The sequence below is a fragment of the Pituophis catenifer genome, unplaced genomic scaffold, assembly GCF_029215685.1.
Source record: "Pituophis catenifer annectens isolate HBS135680 unplaced genomic scaffold, rPitCat1.0.hap2 SCAF_1, whole genome shotgun sequence".
NCBI classification, from domain to species: domain Eukaryota; kingdom Metazoa; phylum Chordata; class Lepidosauria; order Squamata; family Colubridae; genus Pituophis; species Pituophis catenifer.
In genome coordinates, this window is record NW_027256881.1 from 202510157 (window position 1) to 202536088 (window position 25932).

Sequence of the window (25932 nt, forward strand, 5' to 3'; positions counted from 1 at the left end):
TCAGAAAAGAAAGACCTTAATATAACTAACACATTTTAGCTCTACACGATAAAATCTCAAGAAGCAACGTGATAAGCAGATTGTGTATGGTGTGAACAGCGAAGCAAAAAGAAAGGAAAGAAAAAAAAGGAGGAGTATAAATCTACTATAAAAATAGGGAAAAATAGGTTAACATTATTATTGTCATGCTTGTTCCACTATGGTTTATATGTTCAAATAAGTCAGTCGCATCAAGAAAATACAAGGTATCTTATTACTCTATAAGACAGACTACCTGAAACACTCCTTTTTTTAAATGTCCCTGAAAATTTGACTGGGATAGAATCAAAAATGGGTAGAGACAGGAATAAAATAATTTGGATGGACATGGATCTCTCTTCATGTTGTTGAGCTACATCTCCAACTCCCATCAATACTAGCCAACTGGTGGAAATGGAAGCTAGAATGCTTATTTTTTACAAGAAAAAACTTCAAAAAAAATTTTTAGAAAGACAAAACAAAACTAAACAAAACATTTAAAAATGTGCATTAAAAAAGACAAAAACACAAATACATATATTGTTCCCCCAGTTGAATACTGATAGATGTATTGCAACAATAATAGTATGGCATTTTTGAAGAAAGACATTCCAAAAGATTTTTTTATTCAGTTATAATTCATCTCTTTACTAAGTATTTAAGATTAAGTGTATATGACACGCTAAATATTGTTGTTGAATGCAATAAATAAGAACAAACTCTATTCCAAGAATGAACTATTGTTCCAACAGCTCTGATAAGATAACAGTGAGCAATTTGTTCACTGGTGATTTTATGAGGATGTTAATGGCTTTTTAAAGGTAATTGCTTGACATGTTTTGTGGAATTATTCAAATGGGGTATTAGAGTTCTACTGTACTGAAATAAATTTGTTGTCTGCAGTAAATTATGAAGCGTGAAAAAAGATGGTTTCTACTCACTTGGAATATTTAATGAGATTAAATTCAAGTAATTTAAATTCAAGTAACTTCAAGTAAGATAGTGACACTGATTGCAAAAATGTTCTCTGCATTTATCAACAAAATAGCTTTCCTCAGGCAAAATATCTTCCAGAAAAAAATCTGTCAATTCCTAAAAGTTTTCTCAAAGACAAACTTAAAACTGTTGACATAGATGCACTTGAAGATTACTTACATGCTCTAAAGCAGGGGTGTCAAACTCAATTTCATTGAGTGCTACATCAAGGTTGTGTTTGACTTTGAGGGGGCGGGTGTGTGTGGCCAGGGTGGGCATGTTGGCCTAAGCAGTTTGCCAGTGAAAATGGGTTCCCAAGCTCCATTTTGGCTGTAACGGCCTCCTGAAACCTTCTGCCAGCTAAAACAGAGCTCAGGAGGGCCACACACTGCCCTCCCAAGCTCAGTTTTCCCTGGCAGAGGCACTGCAGGCCAGTCCTTCACTGTTTCCAGGGTGGCCCCACAGGCCTGATTTAAGCACCCCTCAGGATGGATCCAGCCCCTGGGCCTTGAGTTTGACACCCCTGCTCTAAGAATTGGCATGCTGACTCAAGTTGGTGCCCTAATCGATATAGATGTGTCAAGAGGATGACAAATACAAAACTAGTTTCAATTGAGAAGTTTATATACACCTCTGGTAGAACAAGAATATATCAGTGATTGTGGTTAGCACTAATTTCCCGAATGCATATTTTGTTGAGACAGTTTAAGTCCAGTTCATATTAAAAAAAAAGAAAGAAAGCAGAAAGAGGTCTTCATCTCACCATATCAACTTGAAACCCTAACAATTATTCTCTTGGTAAAGAATATCAAACACTAAATGAAATGAAAAATAAGAGATAAATTAGTTTAATATTGATTTGAGCAGCCATTTAGCACTACAGCTTGCACATCACTCTGAATGTCAAAGAAGGTCTGAATTTGAATATTTTGATTAACAACTAGAATCACCTTAAGAAGTGGGGGCTGTAAAAGGACAAAATAATAGGACTTCGTTTCAGGATTCAAGTTATTTCTTTGAAATAGGGAACTGCCCTCAATAGATATTGCATTAGAATTTAATTTCTTTTGTCTTTCTGTATTAAAAGACTTATTCTCTTTTACTTCCATTTTTGTGGACATTTGGACATTTTGCGCAATATCAGATTGAGCTGAAGATTTTTTTTTCTTTGTTAATTTCTTGGGAGCTGATATGTAACTTGAAAATCTTCCCATCCCTGAGATAAAAATATATTTTTGAGACTTTTTTAAAAAAAATCTGTGTGATTTTGTTGTTTATGTATTCATTTATTTTTATTCAAATTTATATATTTGTAATTACAAATATTCATTTGTAAATGAACTGTCTTCCAAATTGGAGGGAAAAGACTAAACCCTAATCATGTCTTTATGCTACAAAACCATTTTATGTTGCATTATAGAAATTTTTTACTTTTTACTTATCAGAAAGCTGTAAGACAATGGGAGCCTAATCTTCAGAGATCATGGTTAGGGGAGTGATAGGTGGATCCATGTGGAATAGATGGTGGTAACAGAGAGGCAAAAGACTTCAGGCAGGGTCTTTTTGGTGTTATCTTGACCAAGAATTTCCTCTGAATGAGGAAATTCGAAATCCTAAATCTTTCACATAGTCTCATTTATGCCACTTCAAATTTAATTTAATTTAATTTCCTTTCTTTCTTTCTTTCTTTCTTTCTTTCTTTCTTTCTTTCTTTCTTTCTTTCTTTCTTTTTTTGTAAATAGGTTTCTACGAATAACAAATTCATTTCCATGAGATTTGTTAATATGCTATTTAGAAAATTTGACTTAAAATCTAACATTAATAAATATAATTAATGATTGACAGTACCAAAATCTAGCAATTTAACAACAGTAACGATTTAAAAATTAGAAAAAGTAACAATTTCTTCACATAGTACAGTGTACTTTCGGCAGATATAAAAATATTGAACAACTAGTTGTTTGTGCCAAAAAAGGCTGAAGATCTCTGATCCAACTCTCCAAGATTTCTGTTAAATGTACGGAATTGCAGAATAGTATTAAATCAATGATATATTCAGTTTACAGAAGAGCTACTGGACAAGCCAGTCTTTTCAGCAGAGTAACATAAGTAAACATGCTCCGTATAAAACAGTTGAACTGAATCTTTTGGTTAAATTTCAGTAGTTGTGAGGTAGGTGTGTAGGTATCAGAACTTGAGAACACAAAATTGGACAGCGCTAGAATGTTGGCATTTCTTTGCTTCCTTCAAACTATTTATTGTTTTGTATTGTCTGTATGTCAACAAATCGTAAATTATGATTTCCTTTTTAATTAATTACCTTCCTTTTCTTATATTACAAAAACAACAAAAGAAAATAAAAAGTAATGAAAAATGAATTGTTAAAGAGCCAAGTAATTGCAATTCGCTAATGTTTCATATTGAAGAGTCCATCTGTAAAAACAGCCAATGTCACAGTAGAAACCTATTGCTTTTGTTTCATTTATTTTGAAAACATTAGGAATAACTTGACCTTTGAGAAATAATTTTTTTTAATCCCTAAAAAAATGTGATAGTCAATGTATTTTTCTGAGAGGTTAAAATTAATAAACCTATGAAATAGAATACTTGCTAACCATTATATCTGTAAACATGTTATTGTTCTTTTTCATAGTTTCAGCCATCAGAACCTTTCTTTGCTTCTGACAAAATTAGCTACTACAAAATTATCAGTGATTCACAAGGATATGAACATATTCACTACACTGATAGCGCAGGCGTAAGTAATGATTATTTGTGCATGTTTCTTTATGTTTGTGCAGGGTTGTTCATAAGGAGGGGCAAAGAGAGGCAAATGTTGACACCTGTGTGATGTCATCACTCAGTGCCATGGCTTATGTACTTGCATAAGGCCATAATGGCAGCATTTTTTGTGATAATGTCATTACATACATATTATCATTTTGGAGTTATCAGAGTTTGCTGCAGACATTGTTTTCAATTTTGGAAACGACTCTGGCTGTGGCATTTTTGTTTGTTTGTTTCTCAGTTGCCACACAGATTGGGGGAGGATAGGAGGTTTAGAATGCTACTGTACGATGTGTTAGAGACACAACACAGGCAGAGGCTGGTAGAGCCAAGGTCATTGCTCAGTATGAGCAAGAAAGGAGTAGAGTGCCTGAAGAGCCTGCCATTTACCCAGTTGGGCAATGTGACCTGTGACATTTGGGCAGTGGTGGGATTCAAATAATTTAACAACCGGTTCTCTGTCCTAATGACCAGCTGGGTAGGTGTGTCTTGGTGGTCATGTGACTGTGGGTGTGGCCAACTCAACATCATTCAGATCGATGGGCGCTTCACCTTAGCTGCTACAATGTAACAAGGGTTAACCAGAGAGGCAGTTTCTGTAAGCAGGGCAATAAAGATTAGCCTAGAAACAACACCAGAATGTTTCCTTCCTGCCTTCCTTACAGGATTAGCCCTGTAAAGTGAAAAAAAACAAGATAAGATTTCTTCCAACAACCGGTTCTCCGAACTGCTTAGAAAGTTAACAACCGGTTCTCCCAAATAGGTCTGAACTGGCTGAATCCCACCCCTGCATTTGGGGGGAGGGAATCATGTACTTTTTTAATTATACTGAACCATGGGAAATATTTAGAGTTGGCTTCACATTTGAACGTGCTGATATGATGTACCCAATAAAGAGAATCTTTGAGAAGAGTTCCAGTCTCAAAGTTCTAACTTAGTTGGGATTGTTACTCGGTACCATGACAATTGTTTTATGCATGTATGTGTAACACAGTGGTGGATTGCTACCAGTTCTCCCTGGTTCTTGTGAACAGGTAGTGGAAATTTTGAATAGTTCGGAGAATCGGTAAATACCACCTCTGCCTGGCCCTGCCCCCAATCTATTCGCTGCTTCCCGAGTCCCAGCTGATCGACTAGAAGGAAAAAATCAGGGCTCACTTGACAAAGAAGAAAAAAAAAACCACCAAGACACTGTAGTTTTAAATTGAGAAGCCAAGAAGCTTCCCAACTGATCGGCTAGAACTGATCCACTCCTTGTAAACCGCTCGATGGCGGTAGATTGGCAATTGAGGCCAAGCTGTCTGAAAGCGGTTTCAGATGCTCTCGGTGGTGGCAGAGTGGCAAAAAACTGTTTAAACTCTTGCCGTGGCGCTTCAAAGGGCCGCCTACAGCTGATCAGTGGTAAAAGGCAGTGTGGTGGTAGACCAGCGCGCTCCAAAAACAAATGGGTAGACCGGAACACTCCAAAAACAAATGGGTAGACTGGTAAGGCTCTGCAAGCAGTTAAAAGCCTGGTAGACCAGTATCTCTGCTAAATCCTAAAGAATTGTTTGTCACATGATCATCAAACCACACCCACAAAATAAGCCACGCTCACAGAACCAGTAGTAAAAAATTTTAGAACCCACCCCTGGTGTAACGTATTTATGGAGTTTCATATTTTATCTAATCTTTATACTTAGAAAGTTAAACCTATTACAAGTGGAAAATGGGAAGTAATCGATATAGCTGCTGTAACAAATAACAGCCTGTGAGTATCCATTGATAACTTTTGAATTTGTGTGTGGCAAATGCATAAATCATCCCTTTCTAAGAGATAGCCTTTTCTGTTTGTCCTGCTTTTGTCTGTTGTATTAAAATTGAGACTGGATGAAAGCTTAGCATAAGAAATCTTGCATGGCAATCTTACGCTCCCTTGCCTTTTATACTGAGCGTGCTGACCTTCCTTTCCTGTCCTTTATGTCTTCTTAATAAGCCAAAATCTCATGACTTTTGAGATATAAATCTTCTATCCCAATCTCATTAAAACAAGTTTTTTTTTACATCCCACTGAATTCTATGTGACAAGTTAATCATTACTAACTTAAGCTTTAAGATTTCAGTAAGACCCAAGTGTCACTAATTTTAGTTGAACTAGGAGCCTATCTGTCAAAACAATCCATGCTGAATGAGTAATATTCTACAATAGAATGGCACTGAGGTACATTGTCTTCTATCCATGATTATGAAAATACCATTCTCTTTCCCCTATTGTCTGCTTTCCTTATGTAGGACCCACTGTTAATATTTTCTCTTTATTAGAATGCAATCAACATTCTAATCTGCATCATTAAATAAGTATAACAAATATACACAGAAGCATACATATATAAAATCTGTAGATGTAACAAAGTGCAATAATGTAGCATAAACATGCTACAACCCCCCCCCCCCCAAATTGTATACAAATCTAAACAAAGTCAACAACAGATTGTAGCTATTTAAGAAATAAATCCTGGAATGTTTCACCAATTTGCTTCCTACAAGTTAGTCACCTATTATATTTTCTCTTGATGAGATGTTCCACGGAAAGCATATTAAAATTGTTGAATACATTCCTCTGATTTAAAATTTATTTATTATAGCTGCTAAATACCTAATATATTCTGTAAAAGTACTCTACAGGTTCAGTGGAAAAAAATGAAAATTCAGAATTAGAGATCTATGCTGGCAGTTGTCTATTAAGTAATTAGTGCACTTGTTTCCCCTTTATTTAAGACATTTATATTGCTGCCCAATGACTCTGAGTGGCTTACAAAATTAAAAATTCACATTACAATAAACTTTCTCCTTTGCATACTATTTTCTGTATAATGATATATTTTCCATTTTTTGTGGTAGCATAATGTCTTTTCCAGTTTAGAGGCTCATGTAGAATTGAACTTTATTGCTTAACCATTTAACCTTTTATAGGCTACTTCTGTATTATTATCCTAGGAAATTTTTATTATGATAATCTAAATGATTATCAAGATGATGTATTAATCCATCAATTTGCTTATTTCACAGATACTTTATTAGTAATGAATTTGATGGTAGACCAGGAGGAAGACATCTTTATAAGTAAGATGCTTTTTTTATTATGGTTCTGCTATACAGAGCATACAGAGCATACAGAGCATATATCTTTATTTATTTTTCACATTTTTGAATTGCCTACCTACAGTTTGCTCTAGTGCTTAAAATGCTAGCTTAGGGAGCAGGAGACTGTGAGTTTTAGTCCCACCTTATGCATGAAAGCTGGCTGGGTGACTTTTTTATTATTATTTATTATTATTATTTATTATTATTATTTATTGAATTTGTATCAGTCAGTCTCTTTCATAGTTATTGTTGGGGGGGGGAAATAGTAGGAAGAAGGAATATTAGGTTTGTTTGCTGCCTTGAGTTACTGTAGTTATAAACAATAATAAATGTGGGATAAAACATAAAAGTGAAATAAATAATACCCTAATGCAAGGATGATAATAAAGATTTCAAAATTCAAAGTTAAATTAAGTCATAAACTGATGGGCGAAACAAGTATCCTACTGGTAGAGTAAATTGGACACATTTGTAAATAAATTGAATTATTTAGATGAGAAAAACTGATGACAGTGCATTTATGGAATGATGAATCCATGGAATGAAATTGATTGACAATATTTAGCACTAAAACACTGGATCCCTTGCTTTACTGCAGGTAAAGTAGACAATTGAAGAAAAAAGAAGAGAAATCTGAATTAAATAATTACATGAAGGCAAGCATGTAAGCGGCAAATGTCCATCGTAGTTCGCAAAGAACACACCCTCAGAGTAGTAGAGGAAAAAATTGTGTATAAAGATGAATTGTCGAAAAACTGTTTAGAAATTGAAGTTGTAAACCATGCCATTACCAGCACATAAAACAAAACAAAGTATTGATGCACACAAATAGAAATTATTCTGGCCATCATAGGGATGCAAAGAAAAAAAAAACCCTGATGAATGCTCCTGTTGAAATCGAAAGTATTTGTAGTGGTGTGCCTTTATGATGTGCAATAGAATGCAGATTTCTTCTACCTTTCTTTTTCCCTCATTTTTACAGAGTGGACTTGAATGACTTGAAAAAAACATGTATCACTTGTGATTCAAATGAGAAAGCATGTCAGTATTTCTCTGTATCCTTCAGCCCAGATGCAAGATACTATAAACTGAATTGTTACGGCAAGTATTACAGACCTCCCCCCCCCACATCCTTACAGAAATGCAACTCAATCTTTAAGATCCTAATATTTACTTGATGCTTCTTCAATCCATGATTCAAAGAACTACTGTTGTTTGGATGGTCCTAAGCACAAACTTTTTCAAGTACTTCAGGGGATACCTGGCTCACAGCCATTAAACCATTTTGCATTTTTTGTAAATTGCATTTTTATTCTTGCTTTTCCTGTTAAGAAGTCAAGGCAGCTGATGCTGTTAAAAATATTAGCTGAATATTAAAAATATTCAGAGGAACAACTTTGTGATATAAATTGGGCTGAGAGAAAAGGATTGATCCAAAGTCACCCTTTGAGGTTGTTTTTTTTTTTTTTAATTTGATTTATATGCCGCCCTTCTCCGGAGACTCAGGGTGGCTTACAATGCGTTAAGCAATAGCCTTCATCCTTTTGTATATTTATACAAAGTCAGCTTATTGCCCCCACAACTGGGTCCTCAATTTACCTACCTTAGAAAGGATGGAAGGCTGAGTCAACCTTGAGCCTTGGCGAGATTCAAACCTGCAGTAATTGCAGGCAGCTGGTCTTAATAACCAGCTTAATAACAGGGTGCCTTAGACCACTGTACTACCAAGGCTCTTGGAGTTTCAAGATCAAGAGAAGGTTTGAAACTAGGTCTCCCTACTTCCAGTTATCACTGGAACCATCATGTGGACTAGAGGATGGACTGCAATTGTGTTCTTCTTATACATTGATGTAAAAGTCTCCACTGATTTAAAAATGAAGAGTATTACAGTACATCATGAAACATAAAGTTATTTTTTAAAAGACCTACTAGAAAACTATTTTTCTTCCCTTCCACTTTGGTTGCTTATCTGGCCACATTAACCAGAACAGCAGTAGTTGGTTTGACTGCTGTTGAATGACAATATAAAACTCTTGAACTTGATCATTTGCAATTTGGCAGAATTTATCCCTTTAAAAGAGGCCAATATGCCTGAATATTTACCGCTAAAGAAGTAAAACAATATTGACCATCCCCATATATTTTATAGGACTATTGTTTGTGGAGAGAGGCAAGCAAGGACCAGCCCTTTGAGTTGTGTATGTGTTTGGGGGGAGGGGGATAATATTGGAATGGGTCAGCAACCCATGGCGGCTGCATGTGGCTCTTTCATCCCTCTGCTGTGGCTCCCTGTCACCGGTCGGCTCCACAATTGATAGGGCTTTCAGTTAGGACAGGAAGAGGAAAAAGGATGCCACGCTAGGAGGAGACTCTATGGTGGAGGAACCGGACTTCCGGTCGGCTCCAGAATTGAATGGTCCGGTTAGGACCTTTGTGGCTCTTTGAGTGTTTAAGGTTGCCAACCCCTGAGTTAGGCCAATGTTGCTCCAGCACCCCCCCCACCTCCTATGCTCAATGTGGAAGATCCTTGGAGGGAAAGCTATACCGAGAATATGGCAGCTTCTTTGCCTCAGCCACAAGCAGCAGAGAGTAGCTGCAGAAGTTGCATTAGGAGTACACTCCTGTTCCTGACACTTTAGTGGAGATGTCTTTCCACCCACCCACCCTTGTATTGGGAGACATATTCCTCTCCTACCCACATTTGTTGCAATTTTTTTTTTATTTGATTTATATGCCGCCCTTCTCTGGAGACTCAGGGCGGCTTATAGTGCGTTAAACAATAGCCTTCATACTTTTGTATATTTATACAAAGTCAGCTTATTGCCCCCACAAACTGGGTCCTCAATTTACCTACCTTAGAAAGGATGGAAGGCTGAGTCAACCTTGAGCCTGGCAAGATTCGATCTTACTTTAATTGGAGACAGCTGGTGTTAAATTACAGTGCTCTGTCTCTTGAGCTATCCAGGCTCCTGGATTTGCTGCCCCTGTTGCTTCTCACCTTTCCCAAAGCAGCCATTGTCTTCTATCTAAACAGTTGCAGAGTGGAAGGAGGTCCTGACAACTGCTGACTGTCCTTCTTTCTCCTCTTGATGCTGAGGGGACATTTAAAGGCAGCAGGGAGTCCTCTCCTTCTTTCTTGATGTGATGGCAGGGAGGATCCATAAGCAGCCAATCAAGATTGGCAAGTTGCTTGATCACTGGAGGTTTTTAAAAAAATGATTTGAACAATCATTTGTCTGAAATGGTCCCCTACTTGAGCAGGAGGTTGGACTAGAAGACTTCTAATAACTACCCTGTACTTTGGACATCCATACAACAGATGTGAAGAAGAAAACTAATTTTTGGCTGGTCAGAACAGAAAGACAAAAAAACCTACTCTCCAATTTCCAGTTAATTAGCTGATATGACGATTGGTATTAATTTGTTGAAGGAAAAGCATTTTCGTTTACAGTGTTGTGTGTTGTAGAACAGAAAAAAAGATGTACTAGTGACTAGCTTATTCCAAAATAATAAAATTAGTATGACAATTGGTATTAATTGGTTCCACTGAATGTAGTTTTTATTTACAGTATTCATTTATTTTAAATATATTTATGGATTACATGTTGCATCTGATTAAATCATCTTTCCACTAAATCATTGAGCAAATCTACAAAGAAAGAAAATGCAGACTAAAATGCAAAACATAAGAACATCTCAGTCAAAACACATTGACAAAGAAACAGTAGCAATAACTTCAGTGAAAAGTTAGTTTAATTAATTGGATTTTTTAACACTCTGCGAATAACAGGTCCTGGCCTGCCCTTCTTCACCTTGCAAAACAGCAATACAGGCAAAGGTATTTTATTTTAATTTTTTCCTCCTTTGGAACAATGTGAATGCATGTCTATTCTGGGATATTTATGATCTAGAGTTTGTAATATTTTGTCCATACATATCTTGCAGTAAGATCAGTTATACATAATTAGTTTTATTTCTGGTATGAATGCATGAGATTACACTTTGGTGATGTAATTCAGTGACCTCCCCCAGTTGGGTGCCGTACATATGATGGATTTCAGTTCTCATCACACCTGAAAGCAATTCAAATTGCTGTTTGGCTGTAAACAATGGGACTTCTAGCCTAACATGTCTGCAGGGCACCAATTTAAGAAAGCTTGATTTGATTTGTCTAATGCACACTATTTAGAAGTAGATCCCTGAGGTAGAATGAGATTCATTACTAAGAAGCTGTAACCATTGTGTTAAAGGGATCAATCTAATATGTCACTATAATTTATATAACTTGATGAGAAAAAAACGACAAGAGTTTGTGTGTGTGTGTGCGTGTGTGTGCGTGTGTGTGTGTGTGTGTGCGCGTGCATACTTGCAAGGAGATCAGATTTCCAATAATACCTGGCAAAAAGGTACAGACCTGGGACAAGAGACTGTGATTTTTTTAAAAAAAAAATCCCTTCTGGGTGTAGCAATTTTGACAAGCTGAGATTGTTGCCAGCTGAGCTCATATTTTTTTTGAGCTGGTGCTACTTAGATTTTGAATGTTACGGCATTGTTGAGAAACACTCCAGTTGGTATGAAAAGAAATATATTTGTGGGAAAGAATTTGGATTGTTCTTTCTGTTGATTTAAATGTGTGTCTTTTGTTCTTCTTTTTCCTTCCCTGCTTGTAATTAATGTTTGAAATCGGAGGCATTTTTTTTCATCAATCATCTCCTACGCATGTTTACTAGGAAGTAAGTCCCACTTCCAAATAGGAGGCACAATGGCTTAGCAGTTAAAGATGCTGAGCTCGCTAGCTGGAAAGTTGACAGCCTGGGTTCGAGACCTGAATGCCACACAGCGGGAGTAAGCTCCTATTACTTGCCCCAGCTCCTGATAACCTAACAATTCGAAAGCCTGCAAATGCAGGTAGATAAGTAGGTACACCACTTTGGTGGGAAGGTAATGGCAAATAGTCATGCTGGCCACATGACCATGGTTCCCTCAGTTAAAGAAACAGAGATGAGCACCACCCCCCAGGTAATTTTATTTTTAAAACCAGCTCTCCGTGTTGTTTTAATTCTTTGACTTATCAAATATATCTGTTTTAATCCTAGAAGTTAAGATCCTAGAAAATAACGATAATTTGAGAAATGTATTGAAAGAAATTCAGATGCCCAGCAAAAGACTGAGAAATATTACTCTGGATGGACAAAGTAAGTTTGCAAACAAAATGTAGTTTTGTAACAAAATGAAACAAATCATTTTTTTAAAAAAAAACCTGAATAAAACAGTGTATTTGCATAGCTTTTTGAAATCATAATTTTGAATGACATGAATGTTTTGTAGCTCTTAATTATTATCAGCTGTGCCTTAGAAAAACAATTTCTCCTATGATTCATAACAGGAAAAGAACCATTAGGCTTAAACATTTGTAATATGAGACTTTGTAGATGAAGACCAAGCAGACAATATTATTGAAACCAGGGTTATCTTTTTCTTGATACCTCCATGAATTTCTGCTTTCAGTTGGAGGCTGTAAGCTATTTCAGGTGTGCTGATTCAGGATATATGATGTCTGCAGTCTTGAGTGTGATTCTGATTATTGTCATGCTGATACCTATCAGTTTCAGTTTGCACTTTGGACTGGGAAGGTCAGAACTGCCAGCAACACACAAGAGTAATGATTACTCTGAAACATTTGTCTTAATTCAGAAGGGCAGAAAATGAGGCAGTTGAATGTTGTGCTTACAATGTTGCCTCATTCACACATCTCCAAATCTTCCTTCCTTCCTTCTTTCCTCCCCCCTCCCTCTTATTTTTTTTTACAAATAACTCAATATGGTGAATATATCGAACACATTCTCCTGTTTCTATTTTCCCCACAATAACAAGAATCCTGTTATTGTGAGGTGAGTAAGGCTGAGAGAGAGTGACTGGCCCAGAGTCACCCAGCTGGCTTTCACGGCTAAGGTGGGACATTCTAGTTTCGTGCCTTAACCACTAAACCAATCCATCCTTCCTTCCCGAAATATTGTTATTCCCTCCTTTTTGCATCTACTTCCTTATCTACTCTCTTTTTGTATGCCTCCAACAGCTTGGCTTCCTCTCCCCCACACTCCCCACCCCATCTATCTCTTTCTACCGGAATTTGTCCTTGTCATCTCAAACACCATCTTTTTCCAGTCCCACCTGATTCTTCCCAGTCTATTCACTCTCTTAGAGTACGCATACTGCTTTCCCAAATCCATGCCTTCAACTATAACATCTTGCCAGCCAGCCAGCCAGCCACCTTATCTATTGGAAGGGTGCAACTTCTTTGCAGTGTTGTTGTTGTTGTTTTTCTTTACTAAAGAGAATTCTGTTTTTAATTAATAGCTTCTGCTACTAATGAGAAAAAAAGGTTGCACCTTTCACCCCCACCATTCACTTTGGAATAATGAGAAAAAGCAACTTCCTTCTTTCCTTTGTTCAAAAAAGAGGCAGCATTTTTTTCACCAGCAGGAGAGGCTATGAACCAAAATAATAGTATCATAGCACCCTCTATTGATAAAGTATTTAAAAAACAGAAACACAAACATTCACTCCCCAAAATAAAATATAATTTAGTAATCATTCAAAATAGAAAATTAAAGAGAAAAATTAAAACATCAGTGTGTATGAAAGTATGAAACAGCATTTGGTTCTGACCCTTTTCATGCTGTGTAAAGCACAGGGCAGCCTTCAAGCTGATGAAAGACCTCAAGTATTTCTTTCTTTCTTTCTTTCTTTCTTTCTTTCTTTCTTTCTTTCTTTCTTTCTTTCTTTCTGCCTGCCTCCCTTCCTTCCTCCCTTCCTCTTTCTTTCTTTCTTTCTTTCTTTCTTTCTTTCTTTCTCTCTCTCTCTCTCTCTCTCTCTCTCTCTCTCTCTCTCTCTCTCTCTCTCTCTCTCTCTCTTCTCTCTCTCTTTCTTTCTCTTCACCATGCCTTCCAGGTGATAATACAACACAAAACTGATTGTAAGAGAAATTGGCATTTGGAGAAAGCCTGCTTGAAATTGTTCTCACCTATTTTTGGCTAATTTTGCAATGTTTTATATGAATGGAAATACAGGTAAGTATCAAGCATTCTTTTTAGTGACTGAAGTTACAACAGCTCTGAAAAAAATGACTTATGACTGTTTTGTACGCTTATGACCATTGCAACATCCCCATATTCATATGATCAAAATTTGGACCCTTGGAAACCTGGCGTGTATTTATGATGGTTGTAGTGTCCCAGGATCATGTGATCACCTTTTATGACTTTCTGACAAGCAAAATAATTGGGGAAGCCAGATTCATTTAACAGCCATGTTATTAACTTAACAATTGCAGTGATTCACTTAACAACTGTGGCAAGAGTGGTGGTAAAATGGAACAAAGCTAATTTAACAGCTGTCTTGATTAGCAGAAATTTTGGGCTCAGTTGTGGTCATAAATCAAGGACTACCTGTATGTAGTTTTCCATTTGCCTGATAGAGGCAAGTCAGTAGCACCTGATCTAATTTTGCATTCTAGTCCCCTTATTCAGCTGCCACAACAGCTATGCTATTTGTGAACCTTGATTAATATGGAATAACTGTACTTTTCTGCAGCTAATTCTTTCAGATGATTTCTATGGTAAATGAGTATTAACACTGAAAGTTATGGAGATCAAAGGCATTTCCTTGCATGGAAATGTGTACAGATTTCAACCTTCACATTCGTTGTCCAGAAAAATTAATTATCTAATGTATTATCATAGAATCTGAGAGTTGGAAGAGTCCACCGATGCTTCTTGCACAGTGCAGGATTAAGTACAGCATCTCTGGCAGATGACCATACAATTCCATTAGAAGACCCTCGAGCAAAGGAGAACTAACCATGTCTTGTGACACTCCACCATCTGACCGCTCCTACTGTCAAGAAGTTGTTTCATGATTTAGTCTGATTTAGTCTGATTCAGTTTTCTGTAGTTCTGTAACCCTTTGTTCTGATCCTGTCCTCTGGGACAAAAGAGAATAAATTCATTCCCACTATATATATTTAAATGGTAATTATATTTCTCCATCATCAACTTTTCTTTAAACATACCCAGATCCTTTCATTGTTCCAATATAACTTGGTTTCCAGACTTGATCGCTTTTCTCTAAACTTACTCTAATTTGTTATGATCCTTTTTGAAACGGTGGTGCTCTGAATTGGATACACTATCATAAATATTGACCAAGGCAGAGTGGACTGGAACAATTACTTTCTATGAACTGGACTCTATGCTCTTGTTAATGCATCCCAATAGAGCATTTACTTTTTCATACTTGCATCATACTGTTAGCTTAGGTCAACAAGAATATCCAGATCATTTTTACAGTATACCAAACCAGCTCCCACCTTATATTTAATGGCTTACTTTTTTATATATATCCAAATGCAGAACTTTACATTTCTTTACATTTTATTTCTATTCCATTATATACATACATACCACCTTCAAATGCGGCTGGAATCTTTTGAACCTTCTTCTTTTTAATCAAAGTTGCTGGTTCTGATGTAAGACTATACCAGAGGTTAATTTGACTATTAAATGTGGTTTTGAATGTTTTTTATGGTCATGTTTTCCCTGGATTTTTAGTTGATGTAATGTTCAAACTTTAAAGATTTCATAAAGCCTTTCCTTTTATTGTAATTAACATCATCACCAGTTATTGCAGCAATCAATTTTATCTAGCGAAAGTCTGCAGGTGGAAAACTTTTCTTATTACTGTAGTGCAAGCTTTGGATCCTGTGTAGGACTTTTCCAGTTCCTGTCCCTCTCCCTGCCTTTCCTATGTTCAAGCTAACCCTGCATATGTTCTTTATAACTATTAATGCATATTTCATGTTTTTGTTTGCTTTCCTATTTTTCTTCCCCTCTTCAGCATACTGGTATCAGATGATATTGCCTCCTAATTTCGATGAGTCAAAAAAGTATCCCTTGCTCGTTGATGTGTAAGTCAAACTGCCTTTTTACCTTTATTTATTTATGCTTAATTCATGTTACCAATTATATTTATATTTATGTATTGTCTGCCTAATGCTTCGTGGATGCTGTACAAAGATTTAAATAGCAAGACAGGTTTAGCAAAACTGGTTTGCTCAGGCCTCAGTTCTGAATGCTGCAGATTGCTCCCCTGAGAAGCAGCTTGGCTGCAGACAGTTCAGGGAGATGCAAGCCATTGTTGAGTAGGCTGATGGCCCATTTCTTCCACCCAGAAGGCGTTGTTGCTAATAAATTACTGTAGAGGAAGAGGAGGAACTTATTGGCATCTGGTTTCATATTCTCTCAGAGGGCTGTGATGCAGTCATCAGACAAATACAAGCAATATCTTTGCACTAGTAAGATTAGAAGAAAAGGACTAGCCAGGATAACAACAAAAATATTTCTAAGAAATTTCATTGACAAACATTTAAGAGTTTAACGTGTTTCAAGACTTATTGCCTTTATTAAAAGAGTTTGGTTTGGCTGTTGCTCTGCAAATTATCAAAGTGACAATTAATTTATGGTATAGAAAAGCATCGTGGTTCTGAAATAGGGTTATCAGATATAGGTTATAAAAAGCCAAACCATTGTTATAGGGCAGTAAAGAGTTTTCTGAGTTTCACTGGTGCCATCTAGTGGTTGTTCAGAAACTGCAGTGATCATTAAGAGTGCCCTGTTCTGAATAAGTCACAGTGATGATGTTAAGAGGCAAACCTAACTTTTACACCTATATGCCTCAGAAACAAATGCATAAGCCTTAGTAATTGCACCATGCCACATATTTTGACAAACGCTCAAAAAGTCTTGCCTTCATTGCCTTCAAGTATTTCCAGCTGTTCCAACCAATGAGATACAAACAGTCCTCATTTAATGACCACAACTGAATCTGGAATTTCCATCATCAGTTGTTGCAGTCATTAAGCAGGACACCATGTGACTTGACTTGATTTTATGACTGTTTTTATGACAACTATAAAGTGAATCATCATTAAGCGAATCGTGTGGTCATTAAGCAAATCCATTCTCCCAAATGGGCTTAAATCTTGACATGTATTGCTGAGCCTATTTAAATAAACCGGTATACTCTAGGTCAGGACTACTGTACAGTTTGCAGTTAAATAAAAACAATGGCCAAAGGATAGCTACCATTAGAAAAATGTGGATAAGACCATTGTACCATATACATACATCTTTACTGAACCCGATCCTGCAAATATAATATAGAAATAAACAAAGAAGGCACATTTCCTGGATCCTGAACATATGCTGTTGATGCTATTCCTCCCTCACACTCTTCTGCACATATTAAAGGATTTGCATTAATTAGCTTCTTCCTGTAATCTGCAAATTATAGAAATTTGCTTTTTATAGTAAATAAAATGCAAATATTCTATATTTGGTGAAAATTGGTTGTGCAAGGAATGTAGCATACAATAGTTACAAGCATTTAGTTTCTCTTTGTCCTATTAATTCATATTTTAAACATAATATATAATAATCATTAGAATTATTAATTATTTCACTAATTAAAATTTCACTGAGTGATAATCAAAGGCTTATTAAAATTCTGAACAGCAAAAGTGGATCTTGGTACACCGTTTACATTTATTGAAGATTAGCATTTGGGTTTTAGGATAGTATGCCAGGGGACGTGTGAACACGACCATGATTCGTAGATTATCTGTTTTGAATTATGTACATTCTTCAGATGATATATAATTAGCCTTCAGATCTATTGCGAGAGGAAAAAACAGATCCTTCATTTTTGCACTTGATCACTTTATTAAAAAGTAGGGCAGTGAAAAACATTGAAAGAGGAGTTTGCCGTTTTTGTTAACAATAGTAAAGTAGGCATCCTCAAAGCATTAAAGTAGCTGCATCTTTTCAGAAGTGCAACTGCCTTGAAGGCTGACCACAGTGTTTGTACATGAACTGTATATGCAGGCTCGCGTTACTCCCAGAGTACACACAGTACCAAGGACAGGCTTTGAAACAACCATGCAAGCCTTCTGCAGGATGCAGCTGCTTTAATACATTGAAAAGGATACTATGGCTCCTCATTCTGAACAAGCTTTTCTGAACTGAGCCACATAGCTGCCATCTTGCACATGATCAACATCTGGCATCAACAAAGGGACTTCCATTTGGGGAGGTATAATTGGGCAACTAATTAAGAGTGTTTGCTCTTCATATATTCCAGAAATGTTAATATCGTCAGATAAGACTATTCAATGAGGAAATGAGCAAGCGACTGTGTGGCCCATGGCTGTAAGTGCTGTAGGAGCCCCAGTAGCTCTAGGCAAAAGCAGTACTCTCATGCAGCAGCTCAAAAGCCACTAATTATGTTTGTTGGGGCTTTGATGCAAGACCTGATTGGTATTTGAATGTTCTGGATAAGGCAGTAATCTGTTAGCAAATGTCACAATGTCAAACAATATTTGGAAAATGAATAATTGAGGACCCATAATGCCTTCCATTATGGAAAAAAACAAAAAGGTGTGAGACATCGAGACATTCCCGCAATGAAGCAAGAACAAATGCTTACAGCTTAAACTCGGTTTTGCTGTATTTGCACAAAGGCCCAGGGTGAGAGTTGGAGTATAGAAAATATAGATTGAAACTATCTCTATGGGCAGTCGTTTCAATAGGATTTAGTCATGAACATTTAATGTTATTTGAGATTTCTTCCAGGAGCTTCATGATTATCCTCAACTTCACAATAAATTAGATTAGGTTGGTCCAAAGTTACTCATTGTGTTTCATGGGAGAATGGGGATTGCTGACTTCTTGTTGGACATTCTCTAAGTTCTGCAGCAACCATAAAGGAATGAAGTTTAAAAAAACATCTCATTATTTCAAAAGACGAAGATGGAAATAATTCAATGGAGAGAGTTAAATGGAGGTTAAAATCCTACCATAGAGTTCATATACTGATTGTGCCAGAAAAAGATCATACGATTCCATCTCGTTTCTTATCATTTTGTGCTTCAATTAAATTTCCTCTATTTAGAGTCTTCTTTGTAAATACCATTCTTACTAGAATATATTAATTTTAACCTAAATTGCTGTCTATATTGCTTATTTTTAATTTCCAGCCATGTATGTGTATAGCGAAATAAGCATTCAATACAACTAAAGCCAGCCAAATAATAAGAAAATTAAAAATCCAGCATATCATCAGGATACATTTCATGGGCCTGAATCCCAGTTCTATTGTTACAGTGTTTGTGGCAAACTCAGATGAAGAGCAGGCTGCTGGATATTTTCTGTTCCAACCAAATTCCCTGGTTATATAAGAATTTGGAAAGTGCAGAACAAATAGAGCATGGCATGGATCAAGTCAACCAACTTACTTTCCACAGATATGCAGGACCTGGTAGTCAGAAAGCAGATGCTGCCTTCCGGATCAACTGGTCTACGTATCTGGCAAGCTCCGAAGGGATTATTGTGGCTAGCTTCGATGGTAGAGGAAGCGGCTTTCAAGGAGATAAAATTTTGCATGCAATATACCGAAGACTGGGAACCTATGAAGTTGAAGATCAGATCTCAGCAGCCAAGTATGTTTGTGCCTTGTTGCCTTAGTTAGGACGGTTAACATCTTAACTGGATTAACTGGAAATTGAATGTTTCTCCTTCTTGCAGAATTTTGTAGGCTTGATTTTCTTTGTTTCTCATTTTTTCCATTTACTAACTTTTATCATCCCCTCCTTATATTAATATAAATTTTGGGTTTATTTTTTTAAAAAAATCCAAATTTACAGTAATTTTTTTTAATCTAATACACAGTTTTTGCAAACGGTTGTCATATAAGATAGTTAATTACTGTATTTGCATGATATAAACATTTTGTGCAGGCCTTTCCTTAATGTTCCCAATTTTTTTGATTGATGAATTGGACTGTAACTTTCAGAGAAATGAATTTTGATGGGTAGTTGAGTTAAGATTCATATATTAGTTTGACAATGAAAATTTGATTAACACAAATACACTAATTTCTCTTCTATTTCTAACCCAAGTAGCCTTCTTTTTATTTCCTTTGTCCCTTATTGGTAATCCAATTATTTAAAAAAAAGTGGAATAGAAAAAAACTTGTTTGCAAATAAGTATTGAATATTAATATTTATGTATTACATTTTTATACGCCTATTCTCCAAGGAGTAAGGCAGGTTGGGTAAAGGAAGTATTGCAAAGAAGAATAAGATAAGATTTTTTTGAATATGTGCACTTTTCTGTTATTAATTAGGCTATTTTCCGAAATGAGCTTTGTTGATAAGGACAAAATGGCTATTTGGGGCTGGGTAAGTATTAAAGTATTAATTGTTTTGTTCAGATTTAAATATTCTGCTGCTAGTAAGAAAAGGTGTTTCACTTGAATACACATTGTGAGAAATTGCTGTTTGTGGAGACACAGGAGATGTTCTTTATAAGATACTCCTCTATATTTTAGTTGGGCCTTTTTCTAAGTAGAGAAGTGTTTCCATTCAAAACCTGAATTATTGCTTCCATTTATCTCTCCCATCTTTATGCCATCTGATGGACTATTCAGACACATAGAAATTGGAACAGCTGGGTCATTGCCTTGATCCAGCGAGACTCTTTTTCTACATTCTCACATTCTCTAATGGCCACAATAACTATGTGGCTGGGTTCATACCTTGCATTAAGCCATGAGTTGCTTATTCAGAGTTTATTGAGTAAACCATAGTTAGATAGGTTCATACGCTACATTAAGCCATAAAGCATAGTGTGCAAACTTTAATTGCTTGTTCACATAACATGATAAGTGAAAATCAAGCAAATTGCATTGTGTTTTACACTGAATCTATCTATGAATCTAGTCTGTCACACTGTTGTCTTCTGTGTTTCTAGTGTAGGTTGGCTTCTATATAAGGTTGCAGGAAATTTATTATTTATTATTTATTATTTTATTATTTTATTATTATTTATTTATTTGTCAAGCATATATAAGATAACAGGTAAAAGTATAAACATAATTTGAATACACGAAAAGAGTAAGAGTAAAAAATAAAAAGGAATGTTAGGACAGGGACGGTAGGCACGCTGGTGCTCTTATGCATGCCCCTTACAGATCTCTTAGGAATGGGGTGAAGTCAACAGTAGACAGTTTAAGGTTAAAGTTTTGGGGGTTTGGGGAAGAAACCACAGAGTCAGGTAGTGCATTCCAGGCATTGACCACTCTGTTACTGAAGTCATATTTTCTGCAATCGAGATTGTAGCGGTTTACCTTGAGTTTGTATCTATTATTTGCTCATGTATTGCTGTGGTTGAAGCTGAAGTAATCATTGACAGGTAGGACATTGGGGCAGATAATTTTATATACTATGCTTAGGTCAGACCAAAGTCAGCGTAGTTCTAAGTTGTCTACGCCCAAAATTTGAAGTCTGGTGGCATAAGGTATTTTATTGCGGGTAAAGGAATGGAGGATTCTTCTCGTAAAATATCTCTGGACTCTCTCAATTGTATTTATGCAGTGCGGGTTCCAGACAGATGAGCTGTATTTGGGAATGTATTTGAGAATGAGCTGTATTTGCTAGAATTGGTCTAGCAAATGTTTTGTATGCTCTAGTTAGTAGTACAATATTACCAGAGAAGAAGCTACGCAAGATTAGGTTAACAACTCTTAATGCCTTTTTGGCAATGTTGTTACAGTGGGCTCTGGCACTTAGATCTTTAGAAATGAGTACTCCAAGGTCCTTGACAGAGTGAGGGTCATCTATAAGGTTTGATTGTATTTTAAATCGATTGGGTCAACTATCCACTTAAAAGTCTATTCTCATTGTATTTTTGTGATATCAAGGGAATATTTTATGATACAAGGGAATGTCTCCTTGCACAGATACTCAAGTTCATCCTTGGAGCAGGAGAGCTATGTTAGTCTTGGCTAGCTTAAAAAGGAGTTGAAAGGACTTTTTCCAGCTATAGTCTGGCTATAGATGATAGCTCTATTAGCCAATCTCAGTGCTGCAGCTATGCTTGGCAGAGGTGTTCAACTGTTGGAATTAAACCAGCTATTCATGGTACTCAACCACCCATCCAATGAGATCAATAGACATATCTATATAGGCAGATCAGTTTCCAGGGAGGTCCTCTTAAAAAACAGACCACAAGAATAGGAGAACAGAACTTCACTGATTACCTCCTCCAGCTCAGAGCTCAAACTACTCAAATGCATTATTAATATGCTGAAGCCCATACGGGACAATGATACTATATTTTTTCAGACCCATGTTTGCATACAAAAAAACATCTAACCTGAAGCAGATTCTCACATGCAACAAAACAACAATAACAGGATAATGATGGGAACCAGGTTCTGCAACAAATCCAGATGTCTAGCTTATCCCCACATTTATACCATTGTGGGCCCCGACAAGTACACATACACAATCAGAGATGCCTTCACATGCTGGTCCTCTAATGTGATATGCACCAGCAACTGCCCCTTTGGACTCTTCTCTACATAGCACAAAGTTTGCGCGTATACTGAAGAATTCATGGACACAAGTTTGACATCAGGAGACAAAATAAGGTCAAAATAATAGAGAGCACTTCAGCCTCCTAGGACACTCATTGCAGACCTTAAAATGACCATCTTGGGGGGGAAAATCACTCTTAAGTGAAAGATTGCTGAACTCACGTGCATCAAATGGTTTCAGGCTATCTCAAAAAATCTCAGCAAACACAGTGTTTCGTATTAACACATTAAAATTGATAATTGACCGAATTATTACTTGTAATCTGCCATATGTAACCTGTATCTGCAATAACCAATCTAAATTCCCCTCTCCCAGCATCATCACAATTTAACTCCTACATCAGTTTTGTTGTTGTTAGTTGCAAAGTTGTGTCTGACCCATCACGACACCATGGACAACATTCCTCCAGGCTTTCCTGTCCTCTACCATCCTCTGGAGTCCATTTAAGCTCACACCGACTGCTTCAGTGATTCCATCCAGCCACCTCACTCTCTCTACATCAGTTAATTAGTTAATTAATTAATTAAAAACATTTATATAGCCACCCCTCATATAACCAACTCTGGGCAGCTAATTAAATCAAAGTTTTAGTTATGAAGAAGTGAATTGTTGCTAACAAAATGTTTGCCTTTTAGTAAAAGTTGTTAATTAGAACAGAAATGACCAGACTCCTTCTGATTCAGGTTACCCTGAGTTGCATGTCAAGTTGGCAGCTATATAAAATGAAGGAGAACATGTGACTACGTCTCATTCTCCCTAACCCGGCCTAGAGATGCCTCTTTTTGAAACTAAGCCTAATGGGGCTCCCTTTATACGCCTTTATACAAAGGTACTATACAGGTTTTACTAAGAGTTTTATTACCCAAAAACAAGCCTTGCCTCATTACTCGGCAAACTAAGATCCAAGCAAAGCTATCCTTTAACACACACACACACACACACACACTCTCTCTCTCTCTCCCTCCCTCCCTCCCTCCCTCCATCCCTCCCCCCCTCTCTCTCTCTCTCTCACACACACACACACACACACACACACACACACACACACACACACACAAACGTTGTATCCCTCTTGGTCTGTTTGAAATAATACTATTTCTTTTCTCTCAGTCTTATGGAGGCTATGTAACTTCCATGGTCCTCGGAGCCGGAAGTGGTGTATTCAAGTGCGGAATAGCTGTGGCACCTGTCTCACGCTGGCAATATTATGGTATGTGTTTATTTATTCACAATAAAGTAGGAAGATCCTTTGTCAAGTACCACAGGAGCCATACTGGGAAATGGTATAAAGTATGAATAGTTGGGTACATAATTCTCCCACATGAAATTACCATTTGGTTTGCCTTCCTGAATTCACGTGAGGTATTGCACACTGTCCCTAGATTAATAATTTTTTTCCTCTACTGGAAACTTGGATTTGAAAGGAAGATAATCTGCTTAACCTTTAAATGGCACAAAATTACTTAATATTTGAAATTTTACTATAATGCAAATGTCTGCATTTGCATTCCTCAAAAGTGCCATGTGTTCCAAAGTGTGGAGGGATCATTTCTGAATGTCATAGAATTTGTTGGCATCACTACCAACTTCCTTTATATTACAATGAGCTCTAGAAAGAAGGGTCATAATTTTAATCATTTATTAGAATATTTACCAATTAAATGATACTGCTGATTGCCTCTTATGTATATTAAAGTATGAATCAAACACTTATTATTAGTTTGCTCGATGTTCTAAAAACTCCCAAAAGGGAATTTTGAACGTTAAAGCTGTATATTTCTGCCTCATATTGTAATTCTAATCATGAGTTGATTTGGGTAAGCTTTGTGATGGCTTCTTGAGCTTCTGCTTTTCATTGGGGCTATGAGAAAACCTGATTTGGCTATATTTGCTGGAAGTTAGAAAGGATGATATTTGTGTAATTAAGCCCCTCTTTTCATGTTTTCCTTTTGCATATCAGTGCTAACTTCTTCTGTCCTACCTTCAATGGTTAAATTTTACTGTTTGGTTTTTAAAAAATAATTATGTATTAGAATATGCATAATTATTCATAGATTTCCCCCATTGCAAATGAGTATACTATCTCTAGAAAAATCATAGTTTTGTTCTATATTTTGAAATGTTACAGAAATCTGTTTATCAAGAGGCAATACTCTATGACAGTGATGGCGAACCTTTTTGGCACCAAGTGCCGAAAAGGGAACACTTTGTGTGCGCTCACTAGGAAGAGGAGCTGCCCAGGGGCCATGCATGCGCCGGATAAGGTACTTCCGGTTTCTGGCACACGCATGCACGCTGCCCAGCAAGTCTTCCAGTTACTGCCATGCATGCGCCGATTTGTGCCAATCAGACCAGCTCTTCCAGTTTCCGGAACTGCTCCACGCACAAAGGCCAGCTGATCATCACGTGCGGATGCGTACCAAAAACCTGCAAGAGGAACGGGCGCCGCCGCACATGCCAGGCAACATGGCTCCACGTGCCACTTCGGGCACGCGTGCCATAGGTTCGCCATCACGGCTCTATGACATGCCTATATACCCTGTTTCCCCCAAAATAAGACATCTCAATAAGGCCAAGCGCTTATTTCAGGGTTCAAAAAAATATAAGACAGGATCTTATTTTCGGGGAGCAATCTGGGTAGGCAGCAATCTCTTTTAAATGATTTCTAACTGCAGAGTTTTGGAGTATTTATTTTTAAGTCATCTCTATCCCTCCTTTCATCAAAGAGCTCAAGGCAGCAAATATGGTCCCTCTTCCACTTTTCCTTTGCTGGAAGCCTGCAAAGTGGCTAGATATTTGAAATAGTGTCATGCTATCAGATGCCTCCTAATTTATCAAGACTTTCTCCATCTCCTTTGTGGGACATTTGTGTATTTTCTTGTTCTGGAGAAAGGAAAATCTCCTTCCTATTAGTTGGTGGACTTGCTTCTATTGATGGAAGGACAAAGTTGGATTCCACCTAGTGAGTAGTACAGGCTCTACCAATGTCCTATATGGCTGACTCAGAATTTAAACCTGGGTCTAGTCACACACAAGATTTATCTGGGGTTTCCCAAACTGTGAAGTATACGTTCCTTGGGGAGGTGCAGATGGAGTCCAGGCTAGGTATGAAAAACCCTTTGGTTAATAAATCCACATTTCCCAAAGTTTCATTTTATTGCTTCCATTGTTCAGTTGTGTTCATTTTGGTATTTGAATTTTTAGGGGAGATGTGTACATTAAGGTTACAGTAAAGGGAGGTAGAAGGGACGCGGTAGCTCAGTGGCTAAGACGCTGAGCTTGTCAGTCAAAAGGTTGGCAGTTCAGCAGTTCAAATCCCTAGTGCTGCATAACAGGGTGAGCTCCCGTTACTTGTCCCAGCTTCTGCAGTTCGAACCTAGCAGTTCGAAATCATGTAAAAAATGCAAGTAAAAAATAGAGACCACCTTTAGTGGGAAGGTAACAGCGTTCCGTGCACCTTTGGTGTTTAGTCATGCTGGCCACATGACCACAGAAACATCTTTGGACAGCGCTGGCTCTGGCTTTGAAACGGAGAT

The 25932-nt window shown here is 37.0% G+C and overlaps 1 protein-coding gene across 1 annotated transcript in view; it reads left to right on the forward strand.

Moving 5' to 3' along the window:
- Positions 1-25932, forward strand: part of DPP4 (dipeptidyl peptidase 4) — a 73018-nt gene that overhangs the window by 31402 nt on the left and 15684 nt on the right. Inside the window, exons 13-22 of the mRNA XM_070939001.1 lie at positions 3647-3751; positions 5463-5530; positions 6829-6882; positions 7886-8004; positions 10694-10741; positions 12000-12098; positions 15799-15868; positions 19262-19456; positions 20143-20197; positions 23507-23606. Of these exons, the coding sequence (XP_070795102.1) occupies positions 3647-3751; positions 5463-5530; positions 6829-6882; positions 7886-8004; positions 10694-10741; positions 12000-12098; positions 15799-15868; positions 19262-19456; positions 20143-20197; positions 23507-23606 (913 nt within the window). The remainder of the gene's footprint in view (positions 1-3646; positions 3752-5462; positions 5531-6828; positions 6883-7885; positions 8005-10693; positions 10742-11999; positions 12099-15798; positions 15869-19261; positions 19457-20142; positions 20198-23506; positions 23607-25932) is intronic.